General features: G+C 33.6%; 2 protein-coding genes across 2 annotated transcripts in view; both read right to left on the reverse strand.

Annotated features, from left to right (window-relative positions):
* Window positions 1-4144, reverse strand: part of Vps16B (Vacuolar protein sorting 16B) — a 4987-nt gene extending 843 nt beyond the window's left edge. Inside the window, exons 1-8 of the mRNA XM_080156205.1 lie at window positions 3887-4144; window positions 3462-3626; window positions 3122-3255; window positions 2695-2897; window positions 886-1033; window positions 580-674; window positions 231-426; window positions 46-128 (exon numbers count right to left, since the gene is read on the reverse strand). Coding sequence (XP_080012331.1) covers window positions 46-128; window positions 231-426; window positions 580-674; window positions 886-1033; window positions 2695-2897; window positions 3122-3255; window positions 3462-3626; window positions 3887-4059 — 1197 coding nt within the window. The 5' untranslated portion in view covers window positions 4060-4144. The remainder of the gene's footprint in view (window positions 1-45; window positions 129-230; window positions 427-579; window positions 675-885; window positions 1034-2694; window positions 2898-3121; window positions 3256-3461; window positions 3627-3886) is intronic.
* LOC145315970 (syntaxin-7-like) lies at window positions 4138-10352 on the reverse strand. Its single transcript, XM_080156209.1, has 6 exons — window positions 10212-10352; window positions 9388-9707; window positions 8450-8539; window positions 8027-8134; window positions 6046-6115; window positions 4138-5426 (listed from the first exon to the last, which is right to left on the reverse strand). Exons 1-6 carry the CDS (start codon window positions 10318-10320, stop codon window positions 5386-5388), a joined length of 738 nt encoding a protein of 245 aa, XP_080012335.1. The 5' UTR covers window positions 10321-10352; the 3' UTR covers window positions 4138-5385.
* Window positions 10353-11621: the final 1269 nt, after the last annotated feature.

The following is an 11621-nucleotide window of genomic DNA, read 5'->3' on the forward strand; positions in this document are numbered from 1 at the left end:
AATCAGAAAATGTTTTTAAAAGTGAAATATGTAAATTCTATTCACCTTAGCATCGTGGAGAACCGTGGCCATCTCTGTGATGTTCACCTCTCCTTTAGCTCTTACTCCACCCATCCAACCTTTTCCCACTACAAAACAAAAGTAGTTCCATTAAGGCTAAACTAGGAAGATATAATTTTAATGATTAATAATCACTCGGCTCAAAATCAGTTGTATAATAAAATTGTCACCTAGCAAGGTTTCACAATCCTTCCAGGATTGAGAGAAAGCCCTGGCTCTGACCTGGACCCAGGTTGACTGGGTTCTGGTCAACTTGTGCATCTTCATGAGGGCCAGAGGCGAGTACAGATGGTTCTCTGGTTCATTGTAGTACCACGTGGACAGGTAGCTCAGACACTGTAGAATACTTGAGCTCAACTGGGACACCTTTAAATTTTTTTAAATTATTGAGTGACTTTAGTCTTTTAGCACACATGCATTGCATAGGAATAAGAAAGGACAGTAACAATGAAAAAGCTTTCTCAAATCCCAGTAAACAGTAAGATTAGTAATTCTAATGAAGTCTATCTCTTCACATACCTGTCTTTCTGGAAACGCATTTTCTCCAGGTAAAAGAGGCGAGACCCGTTCATACAAGTTTATCTGTTCCATGACCAGTCCACTGTCTTCATGACCTGAATAATAATAAAAAAATTCCAAACCTTAATAAATGGCTGTTAGTGTTCAAATAAAGAAATTTATTTAAAATAGACTATAAATTTATTACTACTTAAAAAAATCATACCTAATGTATGTAGGTAAATAAGTGAAGGTTTAATATATTTTGAGACGCAAGGAGAGACTCTAAATAAAGAAAGGTTTCACTGTTAACTGTTTAACTGTTACCTGACATTTGAGCATGGAGCAATTTCTTCAACTTTTTAGTTTTTTCTTCAATACTTCCCCTGGCAGTGGCCTGCTTGTATGAGATTATTCCGGCATAGTGAAACCTTCCCAGTGCATGCAACAGGTCTGTAACTTGATTCATTTCATGCCTGCGATTGTAAGGGTTCTTGTTTCCGTGAAAGCATATTTGTTTTGGTAAATTTATTTTTAAAATTATTTAAAGAATAGAAAAGGGGGGGGGGGAAATGTGGTGACTCGTGCCACGACATACCAGCAATTTTATTTTGGGTGCTACTCCCTTAGTTTTAGAGATAATTGGGTGAAATCTTTTGGGCTGGGTCACTAATTACCCCAACTAGAGGTATCTTTCAAAAAAAACGGCGGCGGGTCCGCCGCTCCCGCCGTTCGCCGCCATTTTCCGCCGCCGCCAAAAAAAAAATTTTATTGCATTTCTCGCCGAATTAGGCAATTTGGAATCATTTGAGACCATGTTATTTTTTTCAAAAATTTTTCCCCTTATAACCAACCCTGCGGGGGGACTTAATTATTTTATTCAAATTCTCGTTTATCAAGGTATATCTTAAATTCAGTGCCTCTCCTAAGCTTTTAAAGATATTGAGACAAAACCTTTTGAGGTAGATCAGTAAAAAATATTTGAATAAAAAATGGCGGCGGTACCGCCGCTCCCGCCGTCCACCGCCATTTTCCGCCGCCGCCGCCAAAATTTTTTTTATTGCATTTCTCGCCGAATTAGGCAATTTGGAATCATTTGAGACCATGTTATTTTTTTCAAAAATTTTTCTCCTTATAACCAACCCTGCAGGGGGACTTAGTCATTTTTTTCAAATTCTCGTTTATTAAGGTATATCTTAAATTCAGTGCCTCTCCTAAGCTTTTACCGCCGCCGCCAAAAAAAATTTTTTTATTGCATTTCTCGCCGAATTAGGCAATTTGGAATCATTTGAGACCATGTTATTTTTTTCAAAAATTTTTCCCCTTATAACCAACCCTGCGGGGGGACTTAGTCATTTTTTTCAAATTCTCGTTTATTAAGGTATATCTTAAATTCAGTGCTTCTCCTGTGCTTTTAAAGATATTGAAACAAAATCTTTTGAGGTAGATCAGCAAAAAAATATTTGAATAAAAAATGGCGGCGGTACCACCGCTCCCGCCATCCACTGCCATTTTCCGCCGCCCACAGGACGGCTTGTAAGGGGAAAAATTTTTGAAAAAAATAACATGGTCTCAAATGATTCCAAATTGCCTAATTCGGCGAGAAATGCAATAAAAAAAATTTTGGCGGCGGAAAATGGCGGTCGACGGCGGGAGCGGCGGTACCGCCGCCATTTTTTATTCAAATATTTTTTACTGATCTACCTCAAAAGGTTTTGTCTCAATATCTTTAAAAGCTTAGGAGAGGCACTGAATTTAAGATATACCTTGATAAACGAGAATTTGAAAAAAATGACTAAGTCCCCCCGCAGGGTTGGTTATAAGGGGAAAAATTTTTGAAAAAAATAACATGGTCTCAAATGATTCCAAATTGCCTAATTCGGCGAGAAATGCAATAAAAAAATTTTTTTTGGCGGCGGCGGAAAATGGCGGCGAACGGCGGGAGCGGCGTACCCGCCGCCGTTTTTTTTGAAAGATACCTCTAGTTGGGGTAATTAGTGACCCAGCCCAAAAGATTTCACCCAATTATCTCTAAAACTAAGGGAGTAGCACCCAAAATAAAATTGCTGGTATGTCGTGGCACGAGTCACCACATTTCCCCCCCCCCCCCCCTTTAACTGCAAAAACGTGAACCTTCCTTGTGATCATATAGTTGACCAAGTGTTGAGCTGCCAAGGGTCTGGCGCTAATCACAGCCAGAAACTTGGGATGATTGAGAGTGCGACGAATCATGAGAGTGATGGCCAATATAGCATCCCCATCCCCCATCTCTATAGCACAATCTAACAGGTCTTCCTTCTTCTTTAAGCTCTTGTAACCATCCAGGCTAAACAACTTGCCTAGTATACAAATTAAAATTATACATAAGAAAATTTTAAAAAGAATTGATTTGACATGCTTAAAAATCTTATCTACGTGAAAAGTAAAAAAGCTAAATACCCTAAGCATAAAAACGAATAGTCTTAAGGAACTGAAGTACCTAATGTGCCGCTTTTATCATCGTAAGACACGGAATAATGCACCTTACTTTATGAGTAGCACATATGAAGAAAGATGTACCTACCAAGCATGATATTCTGTACAGTTGTAACAGCGGGATCTGGTTGATATCTGGAGGTATGTAAAGATTCAAGTTTACGCCTCACAGTCTTAAGCTCTGCCTCCAGGCGGACAGGGTCACGGCTCTCAAGCTGATCACTATAAAACAAAGCTTAATTCAGCCACAAAAAAAAACTGTTAAAGAGACGAAATCAATATTGTTAAGTTTTTTTTTCAGGCAATATAAGTAAAACTATTTGTCAATAAATCCAATTATCAAAAATACCTATTTTTCTTTTCCACTTAAATATACTTATTCTAGCATATTCTTAAAAGTTTTAATATGAATGATTATTGATTATAACCTTATTGAAACCTGTTGTCCTCCAGCTGAAGAATCGCTGTTGGCAATCTGTTTGGCAACCTCCTTTACTCTTGCCTCGAGAGCTCGGCTGCTGATGGAAGATCCGCTATTAGTGTTGTCCTCAAAAACAACATCGTCACAAGAGGCTGATCCTCCCAATACTGAACTTAAATAATATTTAATGTTAAAAAAGGATAAATAAGAAATATTATTTTGTGAATTTCATGAAGTTATTTAAATTGATAAATATTAGGTAATAAAAACAATAAATATGTACATTAGGTCTTTTTTCCAACAAAGATTTGGGCAAGGATAGAGAAAATAACAATTATCTGACACGCTTACCAAATGAAATAGATAATCCTTAGAATGAAAAAAAAGATTTAGTCATGTAAAAAAACTCATTAATCTAATAAAAAGCACTACCTGTTTTTTTCATGAAATTGTAAGGTTCTATCATCTATCCCTTCATCCCAATCAAATCTTTTAAATGAAGATTTATTCCAAGCCTCTTCTTCCTCCTCCCCTCCCCTGATGATCTTCTTCCCCTCCCCATCACCCCCTGCCACTGAATCATCTCCCCAATCAAACTTCTCCATGTTATTTTAGCAGATTTATATTTTTGTGAACATATTATTGTCATAAGTCTTTCATTTTTTGATTATTTTGAGACTTAATCTGAAATATATTATTTGTTTACAATTATTGATTAGAAATATGACTTTATGCAGAAGCAATATAAAATTAAAATTATTATGAAATATAAAATATATATATCCCCAGAAGAAAACTATAATAAGCAAAATTAATAAGATTCACCTTATTCTATTCTATATTTATGCTAATCATTTAAATATTTTTCAATCTTAACAAGTAGGAAAAGAAAAGGTATCAAATAATTCTGAGCTAGAAAAAATTGTTGGCAATATCTCTAAAACTGTAAATTACTTTTGTTTTTGTATTAAATCAAACTGCAAACTGGTAAGATTTTCTTCTAATAATAATAATCACATTCTTAAGTGGATCACATAATTAATGGAAACAGGTTTTATTATAAGTATTAAGGACATTTGGGATTGAAATAAAACAAAATATATAACTATTAATTTCCACAATATACCAATCACTGATATCGGATACTAAAATAATATTAATAAAATATCTAAAAATGTAAATTTGGCGAATTTATGTACAATAGCAAATTAAAATCAAGCTAAAATAAATTATTTATAGGCAAAAAACTAGATAAAACTAATTTAGCCGAAAGATATAGAAACAAAATTTCAAAAAGGCACTTAGATTATTTGTAGAAAACTAAATTCTGTCTTGATAATTTTAGCTATATTTCTTAGCATGAAATAAATGAAGCTGTAGAAAATTGATCATTTTTTAAAATAAGGAGAAATTGGTAGCTTTAAAATTAAATATAAAACTAGTGTTTGTCATGGCTAAACAAAAAATAATTGACATCAGATCTCTTCATAGAGTTTAATATTCAGATCATACATAAAATTATAATCAAAGATATTTGATATTGATACTGTAATGTGAAAAATATTGCAAATATTTTTGTATAAAAATGCTACAGATCTCTACATTATCACATGTTTAGGAGTCGGTGCAGGTTGCCACATAGTGGTGTAATTATAAAGAAGAAATCAAACAAATAGATCCATTTTAAGGACTTATGGGGTTAATTCACTTATATTTTTCGACAATTTTATTGCAAACAAAAGATTTTCAAATATGACTGTTTGAAAAGGATCCTCTAAGAGATTTTTCAAACCGGACAATTACAATCTGATGTATTTTTACAGAATTGACAGGGATGAAGAAGTTGAACCCTAAATGGATAAACTTTCTTCTTTATAACTACACCTGATACATGAATTTTAAAAATGTCAGTAAAATGAATGTTTTGTTGGCTATTTGCTTGCCTCTACAGCAATTATTACCACTAGGACAACTGAAATAACAATACATCAATTTTATAAACTTACCTGTTTTTGCAACAAAATTCTTAACTTTTTTATCTAATAATTTCATTAAAATTTTATTTGGAGGAGGCGATTAAATCTGTATTTCTCCTATATATCATTTATAATTCTGAGATATCAAACTGGATAAGATCAAGTTTTAAATGAGAGATTGTGAGAAAAAAAATACAGTTTTCAATTTATCATACCTATAGCCTTTTTTTATATTTTTGCAGCGCAGTTGTCTCTACAAGTGGTAGAATATGTTTAGCAATAGTTATTTAGACAAAGGAGGGTATATATGTAATTGTCCAAAAATAGTGTATTAAAAATTCTAATATGTTTATTTATTATAAAAAGTAGAATGATGTCCGTCCGTCCGTCTGAAGCTCAGTAATCACTGAACCGATTAGATTATACTCTTCAGGGAATATACCTACTGGTCCTGTGGTGGTTTTAGGCTATTTTCTTAGAGGTGGGACACATCTAACACCCTCCCCCCCAAAAAAAAATTGGGGCCATTTAAATTTTTTAGGGGAGGTTGTTTTTTTTTTCAATTACCTCTATAAGCTATGGGCGAAGCCGCCAGTAATTAAAAAAGTAGCTTACCTAGGATTATAAGGCCTACAGTACCCAAAATTAACTTTTTCTTCCTTGCTGATGTTTGATAATTGTATGCCTTAAATATAAAAATCGTAAATAAATAAACTTATTTCAAAGAAACTCTTCATAAACAAAAATTCATTGCTTATTAATTATCTCTAATTTCTACCTACTTGAAGAGTCAGCAAAAAAATTTAAGTAAAATCATAGCAGCTGAAAATATTTAGATAGGTAATCATTATAACTATTAAACTATTAAAATTTTTTTAAGTGAAAAAAAATCATCAAACGCTTCGGTTATGTCAAACTGCCAATAATTCATTTTTGACATAGTATAGTAAAATTAGAGAAGTTTTTTTTTGATGTTATAGTCATTACCTATAGTAAAAGTAACAAGTAACACCCTAGCCACCCCCCCCCCCCCCTCCTCCTCCTAGCCCTCTGAGGGCACAAAAACCCTATACATTGACTTTACCTTAGATATAAACTAACTTTTTATTTAGGAGTCATCCCCTGCCACTCACCCCCCTCCCCCACTTCAAACTCATAGCCCACCGGGGGTCGTTTCCCGCCGAATTTATTTTTTTCCTTTTCTCGCCATAATAGACAATTTTCAATCATCTGAGATAAACTTTTTTTTTCATGAAAATTTCGCTTATATTTTCACTTAACACTTTTTTTTACACTTGCATTTTTTAAAATATTGACATGTTTGAAATATAAATACGTGAAAATATAAGGGAAACTTTTATAAGAAAAAAGTTTATCTCAGATGATTGAGAATTGGGCGAAAAAAGGCAAAAAAAATTTCTTCACAGTTCCATATTGTTCTCCACAAAAGCAACTGCTGTGCCGAATTTTAAAGTTATAACTCTTTTATGGGCTGAGATCATGCACGTTTTACTTTTGGTTTCAATAAGTGGCACATCCGCCTCCCCCCTTATTTTTGTCTATAGTTCTTTTCAATAAAAAAAAAGCAATGAAGTGAATATTTGCGTTCCACTCTTGTTTTAAAGTCTTAAAACTCACACCTTACGGTAAAGATGTGCAGTAGGAGGGGGGAGTATCCCCGGTTGTTGACAAAGGAGTGCCAAACTAACCCACGCGGTAGGGGCGTGATTTATATATATATAGTACACATTTATCTTAACTTAATTTAGGGGGTTACATATTATTACAACGTAGTTATAAGACTTGGGTAGCAATAAAATGAGACGTTGGGTATCCCTCTAACTGAACCGATTTTTGATTAGTCAATGGTCTAAATTTGTCTCGGCCAGGATATGATTAAAAGCCTAAATCGGCCAAGGAATAGCCGAGTACAATATTTTTAAACTTAAAAAATTAAAAATAAAGAGCTAAATGATTGATTGCGTCTTTCTCTTTTTATCGACAGACGCACTTGGATATATTATTTTCATAATTAATTATATGTATTTCCCATGTTAACGTCACCTTATGTGTAAATTTGGTGAGCTACATTATTGAGTAGCGTTGTTAAGTTAGGATGGAAGAATTTTGTAATGAAAGCGAAAGTGGGGTAGAGGATAAGGGATGGGGTAAAACGGGTTATCAAAAAACCAAAATTTCTTCCCAGTGGAACAAACTCAACCGTATCCTCTCCTCTGGCAAAATTAAGGGGATTAGATACACCCCCCAGATCTCCAGCCCCCCTCCCCCCGGGCCAAAATTTGAGACAAAACCCCTTTAAAATGAGAGTGTGTAAAAATTTAAAAAATTTAAACTGTCTGAATATATTATTTATCTTACTTATCTAAATGCAGGTATCTCATGTGACAGGACGCTTATTTGCGATTGAGAATGTTGAATTACTCCCATACCGCATGTCTGTCTTACACCCCAAAGACGAATATTATATAACACACCACCTTAAGCGAGCACTCCTCTGCACTCCCATTGATTTTAAACCTCTTTAACTATCTAGGTGTCAAAATGTTTCAATGCACTTTTGAGAATGATTATTTACCTGTCTTAATTGATCATTACCATCAGTAACTTGCACCGTGGCAGCCTCAATATTTGATTCTATGCTATCTATGACATCTCCTTGGTCGTGTACCATTGTGGCCAAGTCCTAAACAATAATAATTCTATATTATATAAGGTTCTAAAACCAGAAAGTAATTTACAAATACATGCTAAAAAAGTTATTAAATGAAATAAATTAATAGCATTTTGTCTAACTATTATCTTTGTCTGTCGCTAAGAAACTACGCTACGATACGAACAAGTTTTAAAGAACCTAAGCAATTTTTTCCCTCGACAGGCTTAATCTCTTATTTAAGGGTAAACCAATGTATTTGTTTTCTTTTATAGCCAAGCTAAAAGTATGTACAATAAAAAAAATTAAATAGTTATAGAAATAATAAATAATTTTCAAAAATTTTACCTTGAAAATGGTATTAACATCAACAATATCAGACTCCAGTTGTCTTACTGCTTTCTCCCTTTCCTGGAGTGCTTGCAAATCACCTTCTTCCTATAATTAACAAGAATAACAACATCCTTCAATAAAAAAGCAAAGCTAGCTAAAAATCAAATATTTTTAATAACACAGCTGTAAATTTTTAAAAATTATGAAATTGCAGCTTTTTTAAAACGAATTTTCAATTATATTATGAGTTTAGAATGACCAAGGGGGGGGGGGGGGGGAGGGGTTCTGACACATTTGCGTAAACCTGGTGCATAGACTTTATCTTTGGACTGAGAGGATAGGTTATTAAAGACAAAATCATTCTTATATGGTGAATTTTCCCAAGTTTTAAGATTTTTTGGATAGGCCTCCAGGTTCCGGAGCTCCAGGCCTCCAGGTGGTCTCTGTACAGGTAAAAATAAAAAAAATATAAAAAAATTTTAAGTTACATGTCAACCTATAAAACAAAATATGCATCTTTTTTAATATTATTTACATATTTGAAGAAAAAAGATGCATATTTTGTTTTATAAGTTGATTTGTAACTTAAAATTTTTTTTATATTTTTTTATTTTTACCTGTACAGAGACCACCTGGAGGCCTGGAGCTCCGGAACCTGGAGGCCTATCCAAAAAATCTTAAAACTTGGGAAAATTCAGTCCAAAGATAAAGTCTATGCACCAGGTTTACGCAAATGTGTCAGAACCCCTCCCCCCCCCCCCTTTCTTCAAATTGAACCTACTTATTAAACGAATCCTAATGCAAAGTTTGACATCGATTTAATGATTCTGACATGCTAAATTAGTTAAAAGCTAAAGGCTTTAAAAGGAGAACTTAGATTTTTAAAAATGAGTAAATTACAATAAACTTGAACTAAGAGATTTTTCTGGATGATATTTAGTATTATAGTTAACCTGAATCATCATTTGAGTTCTATTCTGTTTGTTTCCATCGCCATCTGATGGAGGCGGTAAATATGCATCATCACCGCCGCCCAAATTTTGCTGCCTGGCTGCCGCCAGTTTAGCTCGCTCCCTTTCTGCCGCCTCGGTCTGCAATCGTTGAAAACTGTTCAAGGCTTTGCCAAAGTCATCCTGCAGCCTTTCTTTTTGCATTTTTTCTCTGGCGTCCAGGTTGGGAATTTCGCCAATTTTCATGAGCTGCTGTGCCGTGTCCTTAGCAAGTTGGCCTGTGTAGTGGTGCAGCTGTGATAACTGTTTCTGCAATTGCTCTCCTATATAAAAAAAACATTTTTAGGAAAATGTCCAAGACTTGTACTCGTAGGGATTTTGTGAAACTACACAGAGAGAGAGGAGACAATGGGCTGTTTATTAAACTAGTCCCCAATGTTTTATAATACTGTATTCTTTTTTTGTTGGCTTAACAACTTTTTGCTTGGTTGATTTATTAAGTTTTATTTAAACGTTTCAACCACTAATTTTTAATTTTTATAAGGGGTAAGTTTGTGCATTATCATTGGAAATGTACATCAATTTATCGGCAATTGTCACATCCCTTCAGATCCCTGGAAACTACCCCTTAACCAAAAATTACAAAATTAAAGTTTTAAGGAAAAAAATGAGGAGAATTTACAAACTAATAATTCTCTTATGCAAAAAATATATTTCTTAATAATTGTAAATGTATGAATGTTTAAGTTCATGCTTCTTGGAATGCAGTCAAATTAAGAAAGGACTTTATTTTAAAACTGCAATGGTAAACTTTTAAATCGACCCACCTTGAGTATCAACATGTTGAACCATCCTCTGCATGCTAGAAACATTATTCACCAACTTCTGGATATTAGTGGCCACCTGACCGGCCAAGCGGTCAAACTCAGCAGTCATTGTTATCTGTAAAACGGTATCATTTGAATAAACAAGTACATTACATACATATTTGTATAATGATTAATGATCAATGCATATGTCTTGCCATTTCGGCAAGTTTTTACCATTTAACTTTGGCACAAAAGCAACATGTTTACAAATAGAGGAACAAAGAGAGGGGGTGGTTGAGACACTTTTTGAAACCAAAACTACAAGTTAAAAAAAGAATTACAGCACTGAAATTTGGAATTACAGTGGTTTTAAAAAATTGGAGAAACCGCCGCTACAGTTGTTTCCCGCCAAAAAAATTCGGCGATAGCGGAGGTTCCGCCGCGGTTTCTTCTCAGTTCCACATTGTACCTCTTTAAAGCAACTGCCAAACCAAATTTTAGTGCTGTAACTCTTTTTTTAAGTTGAGTTCCTTTGTCTTTTAGTTTTGGTTTCAAAAAGTGTCACAACCGCCTACCCCCTTTTCTAAGGGCAGAACACTGTAAATAAAATATCAATATTTTAGTAAGTGAAATTTTAATGTAGTAAATATCGACTCACTTTTGCAGTCCAGTCGATTATTGCAGGTCATTATCCTTCCCTTTTTTTATTTGTTAGTTAAATATTTTAATTTTTAATACATGGAAAGACTACAATATTTTTCATAATCACAAAGGAGGAAACTACTTATGGAGAGAAAATTCATTTATTGCTTACTCAAAACAGTTAATAGTAGGTATTATCGTATATAACACCGTAAAAACTGGAATAATTCGTTGTTAGTTGATTTTATCTATCTATTAACATCAAACCCTCTGAAACGAGAAAAACTTTACACTTATGAAAGATTTTGAACATAAAAATCAGAAAAATGTGATTTTTTTGTTAAATTGAACTGGTCCAGTAATCTTCCTATGTTTATAGAAAGCTTTAATTCTCACCTTTCCAGGACGTTTCTAAATTACAAAATACCTACAAAATTTATATATCTCCATATATCGTTTCCCCCGAAATTATCACCAGAATAGGAATTTTCTTTTCTTTTATAAAATAACTTTAGGTGTAAGCAATACCTAGATATTGTGTTTAAAATGAGTAAGATATTGTTCATTTTGCTTTGCATTTTAAAAAGGCACTTTATAATTGATGAAATGCCGATTAATATGGCCCTAAAATTTAGTAATAAATGTATATTCTCATACAATGTTGATTATAAACGAAATGTTTACTATAAAAGCTTACTTTGATTCTAAATGGATAGTTGTATGAAGTGCATTTGAAAAGTTTGATTGCAATCATAAGTTATAAGAATACCATCTAACATACATAAT

Source organism: Acartia tonsa, chromosome 4, assembly GCF_053477335.1.
Source record: "Acartia tonsa isolate MP-2025a chromosome 4, ASM5347733v1, whole genome shotgun sequence".
Classification (NCBI taxonomy): domain Eukaryota; kingdom Metazoa; phylum Arthropoda; class Copepoda; order Calanoida; family Acartiidae; genus Acartia; species Acartia tonsa.

Coding starts and splice junctions, on each gene's coding strand:
- LOC145315970 (XM_080156209.1), bottom strand. CDS start 10,320: ATGACTGCTGAGTTTGACCGCTTGGCCGGTCAGGTGGCCACTAATATC. Junction 6,116..8,026: donor GTAATGATCAATTAAGACAG/GTAAATAATCAT, acceptor TTTATATTTAAG/GCATACAATTATCAAACATC. Junction 5,427..6,045: donor TGTAGGCCTTATAATCCTAG/GTAAGCTACTTT, acceptor TTGTTATTTCAG/TTGTCCTAGTGGTAATAATT.